At 34.6% G+C, this 25,212-nt stretch overlaps 4 protein-coding genes and 1 non-coding gene across 11 annotated transcripts; 3 read left to right on the top strand and 2 right to left on the bottom strand.

The window, feature by feature from the left end:
* Positions 1–12: 12 nt before the first annotated feature.
* On the bottom strand, positions 13–4,868 carry LOC105136272 (Pyridoxamine 5'-phosphate oxidase family protein). The gene is made up of 6 exons (XM_011041552.1): positions 4,556–4,868; positions 4,355–4,390; positions 3,047–3,248; positions 1,058–1,136; positions 785–902; positions 13–374 (listed from the first exon to the last, which is right to left on the bottom strand). Exons 1-6 carry the CDS (start codon positions 4,720–4,722, stop codon positions 350–352), a joined length of 627 nt encoding a protein of 208 aa, XP_011039854.1. The 5' UTR covers positions 4,723–4,868; the 3' UTR covers positions 13–349.
* Positions 4,869–6,221: 1,353 nt separating this feature from the next.
* Positions 6,222–9,771, top strand: LOC105136270 (probable amino acid permease 7). 6 transcript variants are annotated; one of them, XM_011041550.1, is made up of 9 exons: positions 7,240–7,254; positions 7,293–7,373; positions 7,467–7,581; positions 7,674–7,907; positions 8,031–8,124; positions 8,248–8,462; positions 8,653–8,786; positions 8,865–9,092; positions 9,313–9,771. In XM_011041550.1, exons 3-9 carry the CDS (start codon positions 7,515–7,517, stop codon positions 9,712–9,714), a joined length of 1,374 nt encoding a protein of 457 aa, XP_011039852.1. In that variant the 5' UTR covers positions 7,240–7,254; positions 7,293–7,373; positions 7,467–7,514; the 3' UTR covers positions 9,715–9,771. The 6 variants fall into 6 exon arrangements, with proteins under 6 accessions (XP_011039851.1, XP_011039853.1, XP_011039848.1 ...); XM_011041549.1 differs by lacking the exons at positions 7,240–7,254; positions 7,293–7,373 and adding an exon at positions 6,222–6,337; XM_011041551.1 differs by lacking the exons at positions 7,240–7,254; positions 7,293–7,373 and adding an exon at positions 6,974–7,090.
* Positions 9,772–16,967: 7,196 nt separating this feature from the next.
* On the top strand, positions 16,968–19,064 carry LOC105136269 (reticuline oxidase-like protein). The gene has a single exon (XM_011041545.1). The coding sequence runs from the start codon at positions 17,239–17,241 to the stop codon at positions 18,841–18,843; it is 1,605 nt and encodes a 534-aa protein (XP_011039847.1). The 5' UTR covers positions 16,968–17,238; the 3' UTR covers positions 18,844–19,064.
* Positions 19,065–19,267: 203 nt separating this feature from the next.
* On the bottom strand, positions 19,268–24,579 carry LOC105136268 (probable amino acid permease 7). 2 transcript variants are annotated; one of them, XM_011041543.1, is made up of 8 exons: positions 24,209–24,579; positions 23,459–23,695; positions 22,768–22,861; positions 21,092–21,190; positions 20,662–20,876; positions 20,223–20,356; positions 19,900–20,127; positions 19,268–19,750 (listed from the first exon to the last, which is right to left on the bottom strand). In XM_011041543.1, exons 1-8 carry the CDS (start codon positions 24,297–24,299, stop codon positions 19,349–19,351), a joined length of 1,500 nt encoding a protein of 499 aa, XP_011039845.1. In that variant the 5' UTR covers positions 24,300–24,579; the 3' UTR covers positions 19,268–19,348. The 2 variants fall into 2 exon arrangements, with proteins under 2 accessions (XP_011039845.1, XP_011039846.1); XM_011041544.1 differs by lacking the exon at positions 21,092–21,190 and having other exon boundaries at positions 24,209–24,576.
* TRNAD-GUC (transfer RNA aspartic acid (anticodon GUC)) lies at positions 23,839–23,910 on the top strand. Its single transcript has one exon. It is a non-coding gene; the product is annotated as a tRNA-Asp (tRNA).
* Positions 24,580–25,212: the final 633 nt, after the last annotated feature.

The following is a 25,212-nucleotide window of genomic DNA, read 5'->3' as shown; positions in this document are numbered from 1 at the left end:
TATTAACAGTTGTGAAAGAAACACGGATGAAATATATCGTCAATCATTATTGTGAACAAATGATGTAATTCAGCTTGTTACAGTTGCTAGTCAATAGAATGGGGTATGATTACAACGAGTAAAACAAATAATACAACAATTATCCGTTCTTGTTTACAGTGGGTTCAGGATGCGCATTTGGCATCCGTGATGTTGAGAGAGATCACCAGGGCATTCACAAACTATCAACAAGTCCATTCCTGTAATTGGTATGTATATGTATATATATGCACGACCATGTTTGGGAAAAAGAAATGCCTCAGTAGAAAACACAGGTTCAAAGATGTTGAGAGAGAGATCACTAGGGCATTCACAAACTATCAACAAGTCCATTCCTGTAATTGGTACACACACACACATGTTAGGAGAAAAGGAATGCATCAGCAGAGAACACAGCATTAAACGTGTTTGATACACAATCAGATGAGTTTTGCCAGTCACATGGGAAAATATTTCATTTGAACATAAGAGTCAGGCAACAACAACGTAAAAAATGTTCCAAGTCTCTCACTTCCTGTTTCTTTGATCCAACAAATTACAAGTCAAAATCAATCTTTAATTTTGACTCGTAAATAGTTGGAAAATAAGTTTTCTTAATGTCAAACAACATACCAGACACCTCTTAGAGCTTAAGAAATCTAATCCATTCACCTCACTTATGCATCGACTTGCAATTTTAATTCCTAAGAAATAAAATATTCATTTCATTGATAACAGAACGTAGTATCTCTGCTCAAATACTCACACTTTATAATGTAGATACTGATCTACTGTGAGAGGCTTAGGACCACCAAACCAATTGATCAAGAATATATCCTCGATGTCTAATTTGAAGAACTGGAAGTTGTGACCCTTAGGCCAACCTGTAAACCATCCAAAAGCAAAATATGCAAGCCTGCTAAGTGAGTAAAAGACAATAAGATAAACAGGTGCCAAAACAAAGCTCTATTTGTTTAATATTTTCTGATTTGCAAAATATAGAAATGGAAAAAGGCTGTTGCTAATATGTGAGCATTACCCCTCATCTCTGGATGCTTCACAAACAGGGCGCTTTTAGCTATTTCTGCTTCCTTAGAATTTTCTTTTAGTACCTTCAACTAATATATTACACAAGGCAATACTTCCAGTTAGTTCAACTTTCCAGAAAACTCATTTTCAACAAGCTACCAATTAAAAAAAAATCAGAAAAACAGCAGCAGCAGCAAGACGTTATCTCTTCTCGCTTAAGAACTCAATAAAGCTGCACCTTGTGGCTTGATGGTGGAAAAGTTTTGAAATTAAGGAAATCAGGAGTAACTAGGGAGTAATAAGAACCTTAAAATACAAAATAAACGATTAAATGTTTAGCATCCATCCATATGTGAGTTTAACATGACAATTTAGTTTACCTATCTGATGCAGGTAGAAGTGAGAATAGAATAGGAATTATTTTTTAGGAGGTTTATTTCTGTGCTGTGTTTTTTTTCTCTTTGGTGATGACAACAAGTTTCGTATAAGACTGAGCTTTTGTGTTAGGAACTTATAACAAGCTATGAAAAGGAAAGGGCTTTTGAAATAGTAATCAAGGGAAGAACTTTGGCTGGATTTGGCAAAACACTTGGGTGGCGTATTACAGCAGCCATAGCTGCTACATCAACAGCAACCCAGTGATGGTCGTGAGCGAGACAACACAACCATTGCAGGAAGAAGGAAATCAGGAAGGAAACTTTTATGAAAATTCAGATTTTGATGCCGAAAGTGATTGGTCAAATGGGTTAAATTCAATCTTCAATCTTTTTCATGAGGATTTCAAAGATGAACAAGCCAACATTGATAGTTTCATTGGTTGGCAAAGTTTGACCCTTATTCTGAAGTAGAAGATATAACAGAAGCAAATTTTTCATAAGCTAGTCAAGAAGAGAATAGTGGACGCTTATAGAGAGATCAACACAAGCCTAATAGTGCCATTTTGGAGTTAGATGGTGCAATGACAGCATATTTAAATTCCATTTTAGCTCAATAATGTTTCAAAGCATTATATTTCTACCAAAATAAGTTTTTCGGTCAATATTGTTTTTTTCTTTCTGGAATGATAGTTGCTTGGGTCATGTTTAAGACTCTTTTGGCTGTTATTATATTGGATTGAGAAAGGTGTTTCACATGAGACAATGAAGAATCAAAATTGACACTAGAAGCATGGCACTGTTCATGAAATACCTTGACGAGCTTCAACATTCAAACACTCAAATTCTCTTATAGTGCCAATGTATTTTAAGTTCTAACTTGCCAGGAGTGGAGTCTTTCTCAACTGATGCATGTAAAACTAAGAATAACTAGAATAGAAATTTCTTTTTAGGAGATTTATTTTCTTTCCTGGTTCATAATATCCTAACTGGAATTTTCTATGTTCAGATCAGACCTACGTAGTCAGTGGCAGAGTGTGGACTAAAATGTTTATGTTAGAATTATCATTAGACTTGATGAATATTTGTAAGAATTTTCAGGGGGGGCTAATATGAAACTAAACCTAATTTTAGGAACTATAGTGGATTTTAAAAAATTTTGGGGACGCCATGCCCCCATGCTTAGCCTATGCACCACCACTGTACTAAGTATAGAATATCCTATCCTAGATATTTCCTAAATAAAACATTTCTTATTACAAATATTAATATTAATTGAGAGATTTGAGAATTATAGTTTTGAGAGCTGATGTGGTTTCAAATAGTTAATGCTATTACTTTATTTTATTTTTTTTGAAAAATTTCAGTTTTAAGTTTTCATCTATACTGTATATCGTGTGCAGTGCACCACTATCTGAATGACCTAATCAGAAAAATTAATTAGAATGTCTAAGAAGAATCATAAAAGTAGCAAATTCAGTTTCTAGGCTTTGTTACATGTACATATAGAATAGGCTGGTTGCTCTCCTAGAAAATGGTTCTTAGGCACCTTATTCCATACAATTCTTGTGTACACTAAAACCAAATATCAATATGAATGTAAGATGCTTGACTTTGCAGCATACCTTTCCGGTCAACGTTATTTTTGCACAAGAGGGGTTCTCAGGGTCTTTCTTTCCACAAGTTCCCAAAGGGTACTCGCTGATAGTAAATGACGACCTCTGGTCTTGTAATGCATTTTTCGCAGTTGGATCAAGAGTTGTCAAATAAAAGTATGGGACGCCACTACCTTCACCAGGCAGTCCATCACTAAATGAAACAACATTCCTAAAGCACAAAACAATGCATCAGAGCACAAGAATAACAAGAAAATCCAGAAAAATGGAAATCGATAGATGTGGGAGAAAAACTTACCCAATGCTTTATGTTTCACCATGATTGATTTATATATATATATATATAAGAGTATCACCAAAGTTGCCAATCTTGGGCAAAAATGAAAAGGTAAGGAAATATAAATATGTTCTGTTTATTTTGCTTCTGCTATGTGTTTGATTATACTATGGTTGTTACCAGAAGACAGAACGAAAAGATGGTTGTACCTTGTACCAGTACAGGTAAAAGGAAAACCTAGTTTTTATCATTTAATGGAGAAAAGGCACAAAGAAAATCCAGCAAATGTGTGATCAAATGGAAAAGCAAAGGCTATAAAATGCTTATAAATGGGTCAGGATGACCAAAATGATTGACAATCACCAGCAGATTTGTTTCCTTCAAGTGTGAGTTGAGACAATCTCAAGTCTAACAATTAATTTGAGTAGTATCAGGATCTTGTAATAGTACTAGCAGAAGACTTAAACAAATCAGAGCCCCTCCAAAATATTTGAACCTTTTCCAGTCAGTTTGTCTCTTGAATTGTTAGAATAAAAAATAAGTCTCATGATAACAATGAGAATAATACATTTGGTTAATCCCAGGCAAGAATCCTACCAACACAAAAGTTCAGAAAATGTTAAAACAGGCCCCAAGAAATGACTATATGTTCCCAAAAGGTCTCAAATTTAAAGGCCTTCACAATCTCGAGGGTCGAGACCCCTGGGCTGGTGCGAAAAAATAGCACAGCTCCCCTTTTCAAAAACAATCTTAATCATGTCAATCATATGAATAAGGTCCGATACGAACTGAAACAGAACAGATAATAACAGTAACTTCAACTCTCCTATCCATTTCGAGGACTAAATTTAATATTTCGAAATAAAAGAGCTAGCAGAAATCATAACTCGTTCACTTGTATAAAATTTGTTTTAGCATTCTCATCCTTCACCAAGAAATGAACATATTCAGTCCCTTACGAAGAAATCACTTAAAAAATGCAGCTCTAATCATAAGAGATTAAGAAAGAACTCTATAGCAAAAGAAATGGCAAAACATACCCAAATGGTGCTCCTCCCAGATCACTTGAAATGGTACTGGAACCAAAAAAAACTAAACAAAGTCACAATCTGAACTTGCCACAAGCCAAACCATATCAAAATATTAAAAAATCTAATCAGCACAAGCAGTAAGGCAAATGATAAATAAAGAAAAAATCCAACTGAAATAAACTTAAGTAGTGAGGGGGGGAGAAGACATACTTTAAGACACCCCAAGAATTTTGAGAGACCAGCCAACGAGCCGATGCAGCAGGATCATTGGGGTCAGGTTTATTGATTAATAATAACCTTCCCTGCACAAAATCTTGAAAACGGACAAAGAGGAAGAAGAGAGCATAGAAACAGTTAGTACGGCTTTTGGTACCCATTCTTTCAAGGGAAAAAACCAAGACGAAGACCTTCTGCACAGTGGCTCTGCTCTGTAATCACATACAAAGGGAAAAAGGGAGAAAAGAAAAAAAAAATGAAACCAAATAATTCGTTGCTGATGATAATTGAACTGTGCTGCTGTTTGATTTTTGCTTTTGAATTATTAAAGTTTCTTACCGCATAGGACAAGAAATAAAAGCACAAAGACGAATTTACCCTTAATAATAACCTATTAACCGCAGCTGACAAGCCTGACCTGGGGTTGCTTTGAAAAGGAAAATGGATAGTTCGACCAGGATCATCAGGTCAGTATAGCCGACCATTTTGTTTGGTAATGTAACCGAAGCCGTGTTTTTCAAAAAATTAAAAATAATTTTTATTTAAAATTATTTTGATGTATTTTTATTTTATTTTGATTTATTAATATTAAAAATAATTTTTATTTAAAATTATTTTGATGTATTTTTATTTTATTTTGATTTATTAATATTAAAAATAATTTTTAGAAAATAAAAAATATTATTTAAATATATTTCCAAACAAAAATTAAAATTACTTACATTCTCAAAACGGTAGCGTTTTCTTTCTATTATTAAAGATACTTTGGGTGCTCGAGGAGAGCCCGATTTTTTTTTTTTTTTTTTCAATTTACGTGGAGTGTCCGGGCTAGATTACGTGCACTACGACTAACCCCCACGACCCACTAAATACCCTGCAAACTCAGTAGGCATGTAAAACACGACGGGGATGACAAACATATACGCTAGGGCTCGAATCCAGGTGCAGTGGAAGCCCCTTCCACCGCTAAGCCAAGTCCTAGTTTGCAAGAGCCCGACCTTCTTTAACAAGGCTTGTGGTGTCCATTTTGTAAGAGCAAAATCAAAGAAAATCTTCTGCACACCGTGTCTGCTATGTGTTTAATATATACAAAAAGGGATAAAGAATTTGAAGATATCTTCGGGCTAGCTTATGCTTCCTCTGAAACTAAGTTCTTTTTTGAACGAAGACTTTAATAAGTTTTTCTTGATGCTGACGATGTTAAGGATAATATTTAATGGGATCAAGACAACAAATACAATGCAGTCCTTGGCTTAATCTTGCTCTGATAAGCCCTTCAACCGATCCAGTCAAGATAAATGCTGATAGGCTCACATAGCATCCAAAACATCAAGACATTAATGACAGGATGGGAAAGAATCTGTGTGCGCCTGTACTAGGCTACTGTTGATTGTGATCTGATGTTTCTCATGTAGTCGTAAAATTTTTCACGAGAAAATCCTTGACATTATTATTTCTCAATGCCCTTTTTTATTATTAATTTCAATGACTAGGTGCAGATATAACAGTCCTTGTGAATTGTGATGCAATGAAAGGGATCACTCTATTTTTTTATGCTCAAATTGGCAAATATTATTTATTTTGTGTTATTTTCATGTATGCAAATATTGTTCTTAAGGACAAAGATAATTGATAGTGCATCCGCCAATTATTGCTTGAAATGGACTTCTGACAGTGTATACTTGAGGAGAAAAGAGGCAACTGGTTTCGAGTATATGCACAGGAGTAGATTGCATGAGCGGTGGTTTTGCCTTGTGCATCTAGTAGGCCCGGAAGGTATGGCCCAAGCTCCAACGTTCTGTTACTTTCTTCTTTCTTTGTTAAGGTTTAATATGTTTCTTTACCTCAAACTTGTTGGTATATTAGGTCAAATTGTATTATTGAAGACACGATGAGATCCTCTCAGTACCCTGCTGTAATCAGATTTGTCCCTTCATATGTTTTCTTGGTGTTAACTAAAGTGATTCGGAAGTCCTATCATGACTTGATCCTCCCTTAAACATTGAATCAATTGGTTGTTCCTATTCTATGCGACATGCGTGCTGATCACATGGCTTCAGTTAACCAATGGAAGACAGCCTATTCTCAGTTGCACTCCAATTTGAGCTAGCCTAGCCGCCGATGAATGAGTTTGGTCTTGGCATGAATGATCTTAAATTTCCAGGACATACCCTGTTGAGAAAATTAAACGAGGAGATTTATTGTCTGTCTGTCCAGCTCATATACGTACTGGTTTCAGAGGACATGGGCCCTTCTGGAGTTTTGTCATCATATCCACACCCAAAAAAGGAGCAAAATTTTTTGTTATAGTGTTTCAATGTTTGATGACAACTCATCATCAAACTCTGACAACAGTAACAGAAAAAAGAAACACATGTTAGAAAAAAGAAACACGTGTTAGTGAAAGGGCTGCGAGTGCTGTTAACCATCATCTGGCCCTATAAGGCTAAAGGAAATGTTATTGATCAACAAGAAAAGTTGGGAAAGGTGAACTAAATATGGAGTCAAATGGGGCTATCAGACATAGTGGTATGTTTTAGATTCAAGCATCCGAATCTTTAACCAACCTTGATGAAAAGGGTTTTCAGGGTAGAATCAACCTCCAATCACGGACAGGTCGGGTTTCTGCCTTTTCTTAATTGCTACAAATAGTTCTCAATTCTGTGTCTTCCATATAGGATAGCTGGTAGGATATCTCCAGTAAATTTCTGTCACTGACACTGACACTGACATTCTCACCAAGAGAAATGGAGAAATCTTAATGATGTGAGAGGGATAGATACAAATGACCACATCAACTATTATGACATGTGTAGGGCATAGTGTTTTACATCATTGCTATGCATGGGGCACAGTGTTTCTTTCAGATCTTGTTGAGCTTAATCCTTACATTTTGGGTTTACAGGTAGGAAATTTGTAGCGAACTTCATTGCCTCCCTTGAATTTGATAGTCATGGCAGTCAAACATGAGCTAGAGAATAGTTTGTTGCTTGATGATGATGGGCGGACAAGAAGAACTGGTAATGACACTTCCAACTTCCCAGTCTAATTTGCATAATTTGGTGTGTGCTCTGTTAATCTTGAGTTTACCTCCTGCCGGAAACTGAACCAGGAACCTTATGGAGTTGCATAGCTCATATAATTACGGCTGTTATCGGCTCTGGTGTTCTGTCTTTGGCTTGGAGTGTAGCACAGCTAGGGTGGATAGCGGGTCCAGTTGCCATTCTTTGCTTTGCTATCGTCACCTATGTTTCTGTTGTGCTTCTTTCTGATTGCTACAGATATCCTGACCCTGTCACTGGAACACGAAACTACTCTTACATGGATGCTGTTAGAGTGAATCTTGGTAGCAAAACACCCACTCCCTTTTAAACCTTGAGCTTATTTTGTTCCCTGAATATTCATGCTTGGCAATGTTTAGATAATCTACCTTCTACAAGCATCCTAATTTTGAGTGGTGACGTTGCAGGTAAAACCCAGACATGCCTTTGCGGATTGTTTCAATATCTGTTCATGTATGGGATTTGCACTGCATATGTTATTACCACTTCGACTAGTATGAGGTACTTCCATGGTGAATTTCTTGATTTATGCCTTGTTTTATTCCAATTATCGAGGACCATTATTGTCTATTCCATAGTGCTTCGTTTATTGTGAAGTTTGAGCCATTATCTAACAACTTGCAGCGCAATTCGACGATCAAACTGTTACCGTGAAAAAGGTCATAATGCACCATGTGAAGACGTGGATACTCCGTATATGCTGATATTCGGAGCTGTTCAGATTGTAACGTCACAGATACCAGATTTCCACAGCATAGAATGGCTTTCAGCTCTTGCTGCAATCATGTCTTTTGCCTACTCTCTTACAGGATTTGGACTTGGCTTGGCTACAGTAATAGGTAGATGTTTATTCATTCTCTATTATCAGAGGCATCTGGCTTTGCAATTGAAATTCAATCCTCAGATACGAACAAATCTGTGAAAATTCAAAATTGCTACAAATATGTTGTATTGAAAAAAATAATCATGGATCACATGTTTTTGTAGAGGCAGCTTCTTTGCTTTTAACATTGTTTTCAATAATTTCAGAAAATGGGATGATCAAGGGAAGCATTACAGGTGCCCCAGCTGCTACTAGAGCTAAAAAACTATGGTTAGTCTTTGAAGCTCTTGGGGACATTGCTTACGCCTATCCATACGCACTAATTCTTCTTGAAATTCAGGTCTGCCCTCAATTGTCCAAAATTCATTATCTTACAAATTATCAGAGCTAAAATGAACTAGAAAATTGTTAAATGAAGGATACTTTGAAGTCACCTCCACCTGAGAACAAGACCATGAAGAAGGCATCGATGATTGCACTCTTCTCGACAACATTATTTTACCTCTTCTGTGGATGCTTTGGATACGCAGCTTTTGGCAACAATACTCCTGGAAATCTTTTGACCGGACTTGGATTTTATGAGCCTTACTGGCTCATTGACTTTGCTAATGCTTGCATTGTTCTACATTTGGTTGGAGGCTATCAGGTACTTCCCTTTTACTCTCTTCCCTGCTTTAAAAGTAAAAAGTATCCTACGCTAACTGCTAACATGCTTCCTGTTTCCATCAAATCCAATGCATCTCCTGTGTCCTAGGCGATGCTCTCTTTATTCTGTCGCGAACAATAGTTGGACGAGGATTTCATATTACAGCTTGCAGTTTGATAAGTTTTTGAGTAACTATGATACATGTTTCTTTCTTTGTCAGCTCTTCAGTCAGCCAGTATTCACGTTTGTAGAACGTTGGTCCTCGAAGAAGTTCCCAAACAGTGGATTTCTGAATAACTTCTACAGCATCAAACTCCCACTGTTGCCTTCTTTTCACATTAATATTTTCAGGATATGTTTTCGAACTGCATATGTTGTGTCAACGACCGTGATTGCCACTGTTTTCCCTTACTTCAACCAAGTTCTGGGGCTATTAGGGGCCTTAAACTTTTGGCCATTAGCCATATATTTACCCGTAGAAATGTATTTTGTACAGAACAAAATAGAGGCTTGGACGAGAAAATGGGTTGTTCTCAGAACATTTAGCTTTGTTTGCTTTCTTGTATCAATTGTAGGCTTAATTGGGTCAATTGAAGGAATTGTAAGTGCTAAATCTATGTAGAACCGTTTTTGTTTTTACTTGGATCAAGGATTTATTAAAAAGAGGTGATTTAAATAAGTACTGCAAGCAAATATTAATTTTCTAAAACTAAAAAACGAAGAAACCAAGCTTATGAAGCAAATTCTGGCAGTGTTCTTAGCTAGCTAGCCTGTTAATTTCAACATGATATCAGACAATATCACAATCGTATAAGATAAATGAATTCATGATACTTTAAAATCACCTCCCTCAGAGAACAAGACAATGAAGAAGCCCTCGAATATAGCGATGATTGGCATAACAATTTTCTACCTCTGCTGTCAAGGCTTTTATGCTAGGCATCGCCGCCGCTATCATCCAGAGTCATGTTGGAACATATTCCACGGCTGGCTCTCCTTGAAACAATTGCAAAAATGGATCAAATGAGAAGTACAATTATCAATTTGTCACCATGTCCAGTACACTTGGCATTAAAAACAGTGGATGACAATCAGCATACAACTATATATAAAATGAAACTCTGCTTGAGCACCTAAACATGGTGGCTAGGCATGTGACCAAAGTCAGGAGCTATACTTGTGTAAAATAGCTAAGAATTCACCTTTGAAGCACATTATTGTTGGGTTTTTCAAAACAAATGAAATTACAAATTTAAATTTTTTTTTGGAAGTAGTAAGAATTTTTATAAATATATTTAAAGTTGTTTATGGTTTATGTAAAAATTACTTAAAGATTAAATATTTTTTTTAGCTTTAAATATTTACTTAAAGATTAAGTTATCACAAATTATAAGTCATCTAAATATCTGGCCTCTAATAATAACTTACATAAATCACCAGTAAGAAATCTCATAAATCCTTTTAGTAAAGAGATATTATTATACCTTAGAGTGTCATTGATTAGTACTTAAAATTATATTTTTATCAAGATTTTATATCATCATTTTGCACCTAAAGTATCATTAAATTCACTAACTTAAGCATGTTTTATAATAATAAGTCTAATGATATAAGATAACTTTAATTTATAGTAAATGCTCATTTTAAATGCAGGCATATCTCACAACTCAAAGAACTGATTGATGTGATTAACTATTGAAAATGAAAGGACAAAGAAAATGCTAAACTTGGTAAAGAGATGTTGATTCAATTCAAATTGGAACACTATTCAGTCATTAGGTCATATCTGGAGCTGTAGATCTTGGATTTTAGTTTGGTTTACATAACTAAAAAGTCAAGACATAGGCCTAAAACATTCATAAAAGTCCAAGACTCAATTCTGCTGTTTGAAGATTCAAATCTTAGCATCAAAAGAGAAGTTTGAATATGTTCTACAGTTCAGATATTGTTCAGTGTTCAGCCCATATCTCAAGTTCTAGAAGTCCAAATGCACTGATTTTTTCAAATTCTGATGTTAGCAATGATATTTTTGGCAGACAAGAAGATAAATATTGTCACAAAGTCAAGAGGTGATCACTCATTCAACAATTAGTCATCAAATCAATAATTCTAAATTTTAGCCTATAAAAGGAGGCATTTGTCATGCATTTAGGCATCTTGGTTTTCAGATCAAGATTATGTTACTGCTTGATTTCTTTATATTTTTGTAATGCTCGAGTTTTGCTTTCATTAATCTCTTGTTTATACCTTTTATTTCCTTTACTATACTTATATAATCATATTCTCCTCTTGTTTAATTATGTTTCTCTTCTTCATTATGTTTAACTAATTTTATTATATTAAGGTGAAAAGGTTTCACTAATGGTGTTAAAATAAGTATAATATAAACTCAATATGGACTTCAATGCTTATATCCTAAATAACTTGCTGTTAACATGTCTTATTATTTTTATCTTATTAATTCTTAATACCTTGCTTGTTAAATGATTAATCTAGATTTGTGTTATATAACACTTAATACAATAAATGCTTGACACTTTCATAACTAACCATACGATATAACCTACATCTATGCTATGAAAGGAATTTTATTTGTTGTTAACATAAGTTAGCATCATGAATTCCTGATAATATTTGAAATTTTAGTGTTACTTAAATAAAATAATTAATAAGATCATATTAACAATTTATAATAAACTATTAATGATAAATCATCTGATTGGAACCTCCTTTGTGTGTGGTTTTCAATTAGGTAATAAAAAGAGTTTATATTATATTTATTTTTAATAGTATTAGTGGATCCTCTAACCTCAATATTTGTTTTTATTATTATTTAATCCTCACATTAATTTTACATTTCAAAGTCTTCTTTAACTTCTTCTTCTTATTGTTGTTGTTATTGTTATTATTATATAGTTAACTTCTCTGTGGTTCGATCTCGGTCTTGCCTGGTTATTTATTACTTCGACACTCTTATACTTGGAAAAAGATATCACTCTCTTGGTCATCTCAGTCAACTCTTTTCTTTTTATGTTTTAGGTGTTTATGTACTATATGTAACTCACCATTCACTTCTTTCTCTTGGAAAATAAGAATCATAATATTTTATTTATAGGAAAATCAAAAAACCTTATAAATAATAAAATATCAATTTTTTTCTTAAATAATATCATATATATTATTTTAGGATAATTTTAAAATCATAATACCTTATATTAATTACATTCTAGTCCTTAGTTTCAAAAATTTATTTATAATTAAGTCACATTTGATTAATCATCTCATTTTAATTTATGATTAATAGTTTTTATATAGGTGATTCATTAGATTCTTTAATAAGTTAGCCCAAATATAAACCATAATCCTAAATAAAATAACATGAAATAAATTAAACAAATTAACTTATTATCAATTCAATAACTGATTGATTTATATTTGAAGACTAAGTACAATGTATAACAACTTATTTGTTTTAGTTCATGTTATGCCCAATATCAAGGGTGTTGAATCCTCTCTTGATTACTTAAATACATTTATATAGTTCATGTTATACTCAATATTTATCCATTTGTTACCTTTGATTAGGATAATGCATAACAGAATCAAAATATAACACTCCTTATATAAGATAACTTAATAATATTAAGTCTAAAAATCACTTACACAACCCGCACGTGATTTTTTTCATAGACACACACGATTTCTTCATATAAAATTCTCATGTAGGTTAGTTTAGTATACATATCATTTGACATGTACTTAAATATTAGTTTTAGATATCTCTTATACCTTAGTTTATGAGAACAACTGTTTTTTTCATTAAAAAAAACATAACATGTACTAGTCTCAACAACTCTAATTAATATTTAGTCTTAATAGAGCATTGGCTAGAAACATTTAGAAACAATGCTTTAATATAATAAAAATACCATGATTATAACAACTTTATCATTTTCTTTATTAAATATTTTTGTCCTAATAACTTTATCTTTACTCTAATTTATTAATCAAATATTATACTCATTAATAAAATATTTGATGAATATTAAAGATAAATAATTTTTTTATTAATAAATTAAATATATTTACATGAATAAGGTCAGTTTTACGTGTAACCAATCAAATGGCTAGAGGACATATACATTAATAATCTCTTACTTATACTAAAGTCAATCACTTATGTATCAAATATCATATCTCTCTATTTGACGATAGTGTTTTTAATAGGGCAGTGACTTAGTAAGAAGATCTTCAAATTCTCTTTAGTTGGTACTCGCACTATCTTTACATATTTTCTTTGTATGATTATTTAATCAAATGGAATTGTTTAAGTATATTTTTGAATCATTGATGAGACTTAGGCTTCTTTGCTTGTACAATGGATCTATTGTTATCACAGTATATAGTTATTGGATCAACAATCCTAGGAAACATACATAATCCAGTGTGAACTTATTGATCCAGACAATCTATTTTGTCTCCTCAAACATAGATGTGTGCTCAATTTTAGTTGTAGAATCTATTTTGATCTCTTATTTTAAACTCTTCTAGCTCAATATCATTATTTAAAGTAAAATATAAACTAAATAAATTTGTTATTTTCATTATCTTATTAAAAACTAGTATCCAAATAACCATGAACTACTAGTTCATCTCCTTCATAGACTAGAAAAATATTTTTAATTCCTGTTAAGTATTTAAAAATATTTTTAACTATTTTCTAGTGACTCTCATTTAGATTAAATTGGTATCTACTAATTATACTCAAAACATAAAATATATCTGGTCTTACATAACATCATATATATTATGTATCTTATATGTAGTGTATGGAATCATTTTTATCTTATCTCTCTCAATTTGTGTTTTAGAACACATATCTCTAGAGAGAGTATTATATGTCAAATAGATAAATATTATCTTTTGGATTCTTTCATGCTAAGTCATTTTAACATCTTATCTATATACATGGATTGAGACAATACATGCAATCATTTTTAGATCTATTTTTATAGAAATATTTAGTATATAAATTGTTTCTCTCATGCCCTTCATAAAGAAATTCTTGAACAACCAGATTTTTACTAACTAGAGTAAAGAAATGTTGTTTCCTATTAATAATATGTTGTCTACATATAATATTTGAAAATAACTTCAATCTCACTAACCTTTTCATAAACACAAGTTTTATTCGTATTTTTTTAATCAAACTACTTGATTATCTCATTAAAATGGATATTTCAACTCCTCAAATCTTGCTTAAGTTCATAAATAAATTTTTATAGCTTGCATAATTTATTGGCAAATTCCTTGGATTTAAAAAACTTTTAAATAGTGTCACATGCACTCTTTTTAAAGATTCTCATTTAGAATTGTGATTTTGACATCCATTTTTCAAATCTCATAATTATAGCATATAGCTATAACAAGCAAAATCTTTATAGATTTTAATATAGTTACTGGCAAAAAGGTTTCTTCAAAATCAATCTATTTGTCTTTATTTATAATATTTGACAACTAGTCTAGTTTTGTGTATTTGTAGATTGTCTTTCATGTAAATCTTTCTCTTAAAAACTTATTAACATCCAATGTGTTTTATCCCTTTAAATGGATCAGCTAAGGTCCATATTTGGTTAGTGTACATGGAATTCAATGTAGATTTCACGACATCAAGCTATTTTCTTATAATCAATATCAGATATTAATTCCATGTAATTAGTAGGCTCGTCAAGTACGAACAACTTGTCATTTTTAGCTTTTATGATAAGTCCAAATCTCAATGGTGCATAACGTGTCATACCAGATCTATAGAGTTCTTATATTTCTTAAGCTTGAGGTTGAAAATCTAATTTTATAGCCTTGAACTCTTTTCAATAACAATTCTTGTTTTAGAAAGGTTGCATATTTTGAGATAAATATTTTTTCTTAATATGATGATATGAATAATATCCAATAATTATTTTTTGAAATCCCACAAACTTATATTTATCTAATTGAACTCCTAGCTTTCAGATATAATACGCTTCATATAAGCCTTTTGAACCTTTTAAATGATTCGGACTTTCATCAAATACACATAATCATATCTAATATGGTAATACATAATGAAACATGTATATACATCCATGGAACGAATTGGTATTGGTCCATATGCATTTGTATGTGTTAGACCTAATAATTTATTAGATCTGTTATTCTTTTAGTAAATAGTGCTTTGGTCATCTTACCCGGTAACATAGTTATTAAATCCAGATCATTTTGACGGGTCAACTTGGTGGCTAAACCGATTCAAGTTTGTTAAAAGACCGAGCAACAAATCAGTAAAACCTGATTGACCCATGACCCAGGCGAACCTGAATAAGACCTAGTGTTTTTTTTTCTTTTTAAATGTGGTTTTTATCCTTTAGCCTCCCTTCTTATTTCATCATCTTCTCTATAATGAGCTAATGTTAGCAACGAAGAGGAAAGGAGAGTGAGGGATGCTACTATGTTCGGCTGTCGCTGGAGGCGGGTCCAAAAAAAGAGACTCAGGTCTCGGTTTAGTAGAGATAGGGGAAGTTGGAGACCATATTTGTAGTGCTAGTCTCCTGTGTCAGTGGGCGGCAACTCTAGCTAGGAGAAGAAAACAACTGGGGAAGAAGAAGAAGAGGCTCTCTAGTTTTGACCAAAAGGCTAGGGGGATGACTGTGAGAGGGATGAGAAAGTTATGGTCGTGTAGTGGCTTTTTAGTTTAGCCAAAAAGCCAAGGGGGTGACTGTGTAGGGGCTTTTTAGTTTGGCCAAAAAGCCAAGGGGGTGACTGAGAGAGGGATGAGGGAAGTTGTGGTCAGACCTCTTTGGCAGCTGCTTTGGTTGGTTTTGGGAGAGAAAATCCAAAGTTAGGGGGAGTGTCAATTTTTTTTTTTTTTTGTAGAGATAGGGAAAATTTTAGAGCTTTTTATATGCCTTTCCTTCAAAAAATTTAGTTGACCAGGAAATATATTAAATTTCAATATGGGAACTTATGTTGATCTAGACATTCCCGTACCTTCTAAAGCTATTTGGCTGGGAAATATGGAAACATGTTTTACTAGAAAAGAAAGGTAAACTGTGAGGATATTTTCTTAGATGTTTGAGCTATACAAAGAATTTATTCTGAAGTGATAATGCATTACTTGATTCTAAAAACAAGGGAAAGATGCTTCTATTAAAGCTGTTGTCAATAGCTTTCAAAAGAAAGCAAAAGGAGTAAATCTCAGCAGAGGGCCACCACCCCTGATCTTTGAGAGAGAAGATAGTTTTTTTAAAAAAATTTGGGTTGACCCATAAAATCAGGGACCTAGCCCTCTTAGCCAGGTCAATCTTAAGGTCAAGTTTAACAACTATGTCCGGTAAACAAGCTTGTAAAGTTTTATATTATTCATAATCAAAAAGATCAAATATCTTTCTTTATGTAACTTGGTGACCCTACTTTCATTAGCAAGTTAATTAAGAGTTTATGCTACTTTATTTGTTGGTATATTTTACTTGTTTTCATGAGATTTTTTTTATTTTTCGTGGTTCAATGTCTTAGATACTTTATTATTATACTTTATTATTATATTGTTTTCATTAAGTGTAGATTTTTTTTTCAAAAATTAGATTTTATTTAATGTAATAAATATTTTGAATTATAAATTATTTTATTAATTTCGAAGAATATTTGAAATATTGCGTGTATTACGCATACAGCACACATTTGTCACAGAATTAATTCACACAAATTCTAGGATAAGCCTTCACTCATCCTCTGGTTTTGCCAACGTTTTGTACGATATGTTGCGGGCTTTGACATCAATAAACTCCGCAGTGCTTTCACTAACAAACAAAATCATCCATATCATATGGTTTAACAGCCAATTCATCTGAGACGATTGTTCATTGACCCCTATGGCATGTGGATCCATCACTGTGGCTGGCTCTTTAATGGCTTGTAATAAAATATCACAATCGGTGAGCGAGACTTGACGCTAGGACAATTGAAGCTTCCCAACGGTATCCTGTAATAAAGCTCCTTAGTGAAGAAGCATTGAAAAATAGCAATACAAGCAAGAGAATAATAAAGAAACAGGCTGTATAAAGTTCATCTTCGCGTTGAAGACTAAGCGAAAAAAGAAGCATATAAGGTAATGAGAACTCTAATCTCTTCAATACTCAGAATATTTCTGTTCTATATCTCAATGGAAACTCTTGATCCAATCCAAGAAACCTTTCTCCAATGCCTGTCCACTCATTCTTTAACCTCCACACCAATCTCTGAAGTCACATATTTCCCCAACAATCCTAACTACTTGTCAGTTTTGAATTCTTACATCAGAAACCTTGTATTCACATCTCCTACGACACCAAAACCTTTGTTCATTGTAGCCCCCACTCATGTTTCTCACATCCGGGCATCAATCATTTGTTCCAAGATTCATGGTCTTGAAGTCAGAATCCGCAGTGGAGGCCATGATTATGATGGCCTTTCTTATGTGTCAACTGCGCCGTTTATCATGGTTGACTTGTTCAATATGAGGTCTGTTAGTGTTGACATAGAAGATGAGAGCGCTTGGGTAGAGTCAGGTGCTACACTAGGGGAAGTTTATTATAGAATTGCTGAAAAGAGCAAGATTTACGGCTACCCCGCTGGAGTTTGTCCAACAGTTGGTGTTGGAGGCCATTTAAGTGGAGGTGGATATGGTAACTTGATGAGGAAGCATGGTTTGTCCGTTGATAATATTGTTGATGCAGTACTGGTTGATGCTAATGGTAATGTCTTGGATAGAGAAGCAATGGGGGAGGATCTTTTCTGGGCTATTAGGGGAGGAGGCGGAGCTAGTTTTGGAATCATTGTTTCATGGAAAATTAAGCTAGTCCGAGTCCCTGAAGTTGTCACTGTTTTTAGAGTTGAAAGGACATTGGAAGAAGGTGCATCAGATATTGTGTATCAATGGCAGCATGTTGCTGATAAAATCGATGAAGATCTCTTTATAAGGGTGGTCCTGAACCCAGTTACTAGGAAGGGGCAAGTGACAATCAAGGCCAAATTCAATGCTTTGTTTCTTGGAAATGCACAAAGACTTGTTTCTCTGATGGATGAGCAGTTTCCTGGATTGGGATTATTATCCACGGACTGCAAAGAAATGAGCTGGATTGAGTCGGTTCTGTTTTGGTCCAATTATCAAATTGGTACATCTACAGATGTTTTGCTTGAGAGACATTCAACAAAAGAGAAGTACTTGAAGAGGAAATCTGACTATGTGCAAGAGCCTATTTCGAAGACTGATCTTCAAGGAATATGGAAGAAAATGATCCAATTGCAAAAGCCGGTGTTGACATTCAATCCTTATGGAGGAAAAATGAGTGAAATTTCAGAACTTGACACTCCATTTCCACATAGAGCAGGGAACATTTACAAAATCCAGTATGCAGCAAGTTGGAAAGAAGAAGGTGCTGAAGCTGTGGGTCATAATTTGGATCTTATCAGAAAGCTTTACGATTACATGACTCCTTTTGTGTCAAAATCACCTAGATGTTCATATCTAAATTACAGAGATATTGATCTGGGTATCAATGAAATTGGCAATGCTAGTTATGAGCAAGCTAGTGGTTGGGGTACCAAGTATTTCAAAGGCAATTTTGACAGGTTGGTGCGAGTTAAGACCACGGTGGATCCTGGTAATTTCTTCAGGTATGAACAAAGCATCCCATCCCTTGAAGCTTCTTCTTCGAAGAATAGAATGTCAGAGTGAGTAGATGCCCATTAAAATAAAACAAGGCCTTTAATAGCTTCTTAGTGTTGGGTACATTGTATACCATGCAAAATATTCTTTCACAGTACCAGAAAGATTGTCTGGAATTTTATGCATTATCAAATGTTACAGATTCAATATTTCCTTTCAGAGGCTTGGATATGATGGTTCAGGTTTTCTTTCCAGTTAAAGGTAATCATGATGAGGTTTTATGGCTCAAATCTTCTACTGTGTCAATAACATTGTATCATGAGTTTAATTGGAGGAATTCACTAGTTTGCAGTGCTAACCAACTTTCCACGAAACTGCATGCTTCTTCTCAGTATTTATTTTCTTTAATGACTATTGATGGTAGAAATTTTAGTTGCCTTGTAGCAAGCTAGGAATCTGTATACTTATATTATTAGAACAGGAAAGGAAAACATGAGGCATAATAATCTCGTCTTCCAACATGATATATGATCGCTGTAGTCAATTGGCAGAAATAACACAGCAAGAGAGGCTCTTAGCCAAGTTTAGCACTTATAATTCCCTCAATTGACCCAATTAAGCCCACTATTGTTACAAGCAAGCAAAAAAAGCTAAATGTTCTAAGAAGAATCCATTTTCCTGTCCAAGCACCTATTTTCTTCTGCACGGAGTACATTTCCACGGGAAAATATATAGCCAGAGGCCAAAAGTTCAAGGCTCCTAGCACTCCCAAAACTTGGTTGAAGTATGGGAAGACCATTGCAATGGCAGTGGTTGACACAACATATGCAGTTCGGAAACATAGCCGGAAAAGATTGATATGAAGAGGAGGAAATAATGGAAGTTTGAAGGAGTGGAAGTTGTTCACAAAACCACTACTTGGAAATTTTCTACTGAACCAGCTTTCAATAAATGCAAACACAGGCTGACTATATATCTGCAAAAAGAACACATAAACCATGACCAAACTTACAGATTTTATACAAAAAAATAATAGTTAATTTTTTTGTAACAGAAAAATGAGATCCACAAAAAAGTTGTGAACGTTATTTTACTGTTGTTTTGAGAAGGAAAGAAAATTAGTACCTGATATCCTCCAACCAAATGAAGAACAACGCAAGCATTTGCCAAATCGATGAGCCAATAGGGCTCGAAGAACCCAAACCCTGTCAAGAGATTTCCAGGTGTATCATTGCCAAAGGCTGCATATCCAAAGCATCCACAACATAGGTAAAAGAAAGTTGTGATAAATATTGAAATCATCGAGGCCTTCTTCATGGTCTTGTTCTCTGGTGGAGGTGACTTCAAAGTATCCTTCAAGCAAAAGATTTTGTTAATTCACATCAGTCCCCCAGAATTTGTTACTAGTTTCTGCAACGAAATTGAATTCAGAAAAGTAGAAGCGAAACCTGTATCTCAAGCAGAATGATCGAGTATGGATAGGCAAAAGCAATGTCCCCTAATGCTTCGAAGGCTAGCCATAACTTATTGACATTAGTGGCAGCTGAGACTCCAGTAATGCTCCCCTTAATCCTCCCATTTTCTGCAGTTACGTAAGTAAATTTTTAGAGATAATGTAGCTGCTTCTCCCAATGGACTATCCATGCTTATCTTACAAACTAACTCTGGTTGCCAGAAGAAAGATTATTCAAGGCTCTGTGGAGAGTCACTAATCTCTCCATTCAGAAATTTACAAATCCTCTAAGTAAGGTTTCTATTCTTTTCAATACACAGCCTCAGAAACACAATGGAGAATTGAGCTTCAAGAGCTGCTTGCTGTAAGTGACTGAAAAGATGGTCTTTCTAGCAGAGCCAGGAAGAAATAACTGGACAGATTAGCAGCAATACCTATTACTTTTGCAACACCAAGTCCAAATCCAATAAAAGAGTAGGTAAAGGACATGATTGCTGCAATTACAGAGAGCCACCCCATGTTATGAAAATCTGGTATCTGTGACATTACTATCTGAATAGCTCCGAATAGCAGCATGTAGATGGTATCACCATATTCACATGAAGCTTTATGCCCTTCTCTATGGTAACAATTTGATCTTTGAATTGCTCTACATTCAAAAAAAAAAACACATATTATACAAATACCTTGTCGCAAACATGAAATGAGCTAGCAATCCACAAGGAAGAAAAGATAGGAAAACAACCAACAAAATACTGGTGATGTAGACAAAAAAACTTAATATTGCAAGGGAATTAATCCAGAACAGTCTCAAACGCAAGGGGTAAAAAAGGGTGTAAATCACAGAATTCAGCGAGGAAGTACCTCATGCTAGTTGAAGTAGTAATAACACAAGCAATACCAGTCCCATACAAGCTCAGATATTGAAGCAAACCACAAAACCATGTCTGTGTTTTACCTGAACTATCACTACATCAAGTTAGGAAGCAAATAAGGAATATCCTAACTGAAAGGTACACAGGGATTTACGAGACAAGCTCAAAGGTAAAGGGAATGTGTTCAACTACCAAGATTTACTCTAACAGCATGCATGTAAGAGTAGTTTCGTGTTCCGGTTACTGGGTCAGGGGACCTATAGCAATTGGAAAGGAGCAATGCAGAAACGTAGGTGACAATCGCAAAGCAAAGAAAGGACACTGGGCCTGCTATCCAACCTAGCTGTGCTGTACTCCAAGCCAAGGACAGGACTCCAGAGCTGATAACAGCGGTAATAAATGTGCAACGCAACTCCATAAGGTTCCTGGTTGAGTTTCCCAGAGGCACCAAATTCAAGATTGAATTGAAAAAAATGCGGTAAACTTTAAATGCATAAACTGGTCCTTGGAAATTATTTTACCAGTTCTTAATGGATGCCCGTCATCATCACAGCAACCATTTGCCAGTTCAAGAGGATGTTGGACTGCCATGATTATTCAATTCATGGCAGGAAATTATGTTCGCTAGAAGTTTTCTACAACCTGGATAGCCAAAATAAAGGGCCGAAGTACTCTGAACTATCTCAGAACTGAACACAATAACTAGATACATGAACAAATGCAGATACATAACATGCCTTTCAAGAAAAAAGTTTGAAATATTTGTTCACCTCCATCCCCTCGGAACCTAATTAGGTTTTTCTTTCACTTCTCAGCTAGCATTTCTACAACAATTCTTTGCTGGATTCTTTGTGGAGGAAGGGTGAAACTATACTAAGCAGGAAATTCCATACAGATACCAACTTATCAACATAATAATACCAAGAAAGAGTAGCAACTTTCTATCCAAGGTCATGTGTGATTATAACATTAATGAGATGATTTAATTTGAATGGGTCAATCAACAAGGACTGGTTTCTACTATCCTACAGATCCTACCAAGTTGTTAAATGCACGAAGTTAACAGCTAAAAGCCATTATCCAGTAAAAGCCATTTCCTCAACTGTGCTTGTTCCATCACAACCACTTTTCCAAGAATCTTTCATTTTGATTTTTCTACTTCCTTCTGTACTTCTGTAATTACCATGCAATCATGAATCAAGAGTTCAACTAAAAAGGGGAAGAATAATAAAATTAACACTTGCTGGGAAGCATGATTCTGATCACAGTATTCCGAAAGGTCATTTTTTTTCCGGTAATTTTCTCGCCTACAATAATATCATACAAGCAGATAAATTTTCTAACCAGGAAAATGTTGGTTATTTCTCCTATTAGAGGAGTCTCCCATTTTCCTACCATACTTAGATTCACTGCCCTAATAATGGCAATATAAATGACAAAAGATTTTATGGGAGAAGACACTTGCTCACACGCTGACAAATAGAAAGAGCTGGAAGGAAAGGACTAAGCCAGATACTTGTTTGTAGCTCAAAACTTCATCATCAATCAAGCTTACACCAAACTCAGAATTTGGCTTCATGAATCATGCATGTTTATCAAGTTTCTCAAACAAGCCCATCAAATAGAAAATTAGGAAGAAAGCAGAGAAGGGTTGAAGTCTCATACCTTATGCTACTAGCAGAAGTAATGGTATAGGCAATTCCACACCCATATAAGCTTTCCTCTGCAAATATTCCACATACTATTTGGCTTCTCTCTCCTGAATTTGAGTTGTCTAGTTGTCAGAATTCTGAACTTACCACTTCATCAGAAAATAAAAAACAGTAAAGAGTTTGAGTACACTAGAGGCCACTGATTGTTTAAGCAATCAATAAGACTATAACTGTATAAGACTAATTCAATGTCTTAGTCAAAGATTGAGTGATTTAGTGTAATACGTAACAAAAGTTGGAAGAAGGGATACCTTCTCTGTACCATAGCCAACATAACACGACAAACTATAAATAGAACAGAGGACAAAAACATGTTTGATTGAAGGACGGAGACGAAGACAGTGAATACTTTCATATAAGCAAACTAATATATTCCATCTTCAAGTGCAGATAAGCTTAGATAGATGCATAGCCAACTCGGCACAGCTATCGAGATGGGATCCATTATCTCTGCTTGTGGCTCCCAATGATGAGAATGAAGGAAGTGGGACTTGAACCGTAGTATCACAGGTTCTTATCCCACCTATGACCTATCAACTAATGAGCCACCATCGTGAGTTTGCTAATAAAATCAAATCATTTATAACGAGAACCAACAATTTGAAGCTTGTGAATGGAACAAATCTATGTGTATATACACTCACCCAAATACAACTTCACAGCTTCCATGTAGGACCTGTTTCTGGTGGGGCCATGTTCAGGATCAGGAAATCTATAGCAGTCACAAAGAAGGTTTGTTGAAACAAGGGTGATGACTGCAAAAACTATCATGCATAGAGGACCTGCAATCCACCCTAGTTGAGCAATGCTCCATGCAAGAGACAGTACTCCTGCCCCTATCACTCCTGTTATAACATGTGCTGTTGCAGTCCATATGGTTCCTTCAAGTATTTAAAAATAAAAATTAGCCTAATGAGGAAGGAAGGTGGTTATATCAAGAAATTCTTTGCAAAAAATTTCCACCTGTAATCTCATTTTTCATCTTATATATTTGTAATATATTTTATTAATAAATGTCAACAAGGTCGTTGTAGTATAGTGGTGAGTATTCCCGCCTGTCACGCGGGTGACCCGGGTTCGATCCCCGGCAACGGCGTGTCCTTTTTTTCACCTTTTCTTTTGTGTTTTTGTCTGTCTTTTACGCAAAAACAAAAAAAATCATGTGCCCCATCGCAAACACCAATCAAACCACCTACCAAGCAAGCCATCATGGAAACCATTTTTTCAGGTTCTTGGGAAAATCATTAACAAAAGAAGAGAAAAGCATGCAAAAAAGTTAACCCTGAAGCAGAAGAAGATGAATGACCATTTCTATCTTTCTCAACAATGTTATCTAAGTAGAAGAAAGCATATGAAAACTACACATAGAAAGGTAACAGAAGAAGACTAAATACCAGTTCTTTTTAGAGACTCTTCTTGTTCATCATCAGCTGAAGCAGAAGAAAAGCTTCCAAGTAATGGCAACTCTTCTGCTGCATCACCCATAGGACCTCAATTGATGAAAAGAACCAAGCAAGGGTTCTGCTCTGCCCTCTTTTGACAAGTACGAAAAGTGAAGAACCGTGTCATCAACTAAATACTTGCATGTCCTTAGCTTAATGGATTAACGATCTTGTCCTGTCTCGTAAGTCAAAGTAGTTTCGTTCAATGCATTTTTGTTACCTAACTTTTGAGAAGTTACCGAACTTAAGTTGTAGAAAGCATATATCTTGATGTAAGATATCAGAAAAGTAGAAGTCACATGGAGTAATGTTATTGTTTACACAGTTCTTTGTTTGAAATTTTTGTACATGGGAAAGAAAATGATTGTAAGTTGGCTGATTGTGATACTCATGACTCCTTGTTAGGTATTCCTTCAACTCCAAAGTTATTATGTAGGGTTAGATTACATGGAAGGCACTGCAAAATGTTGTTATCATCAAGTTTCTTGCCCATTGTTTAAGATTTTGCTATTATATCAAAGAATTATCTCAAACAAAGTTAAGTGAAACTCCAAGAATGATCTTATATTACCACCTGCCCACATTTTTAACAGTTACTTGGATTATGTCCATGATAACAGATCATATGCAGAGTGAGATTTCCAAATTCAACTCTTTTGGATAACTTATACCACGTAAGGCGATAGAAGGATGTTTCAATTTTCAACGCTTACGAAATTCGAACAAAATAGCTAACTAAAAGTCTGCTTATGAGTTATGATTATACCATTCATGTTTGACCGGTACCTAGAACCCACCTGAATTTCAAACAAACTACCCAACTACAAGTCTTCATGGTAGCAGCTGAGACTGTATCCAGGAAGGTTTACCCCTCAGTCAAACCATATCCTGCAAATCTAGGCTCTTGAGGGAGGCCCGGTGGCATACCCGTTTTATGTTATTTTAACAACGGTGAA

The sequence above is a fragment of the Populus euphratica genome, unplaced genomic scaffold (assembly GCF_000495115.2).
Source record: "Populus euphratica unplaced genomic scaffold, PopEup_1.0 scaffold52.1, whole genome shotgun sequence".
NCBI lineage: Eukaryota > Viridiplantae > Streptophyta > Magnoliopsida > Malpighiales > Salicaceae > Populus > Populus euphratica.
The sequence above is the reverse complement of the archived record's forward strand: the minus strand, read 5'-3'. Positions and strand labels throughout refer to the sequence as shown.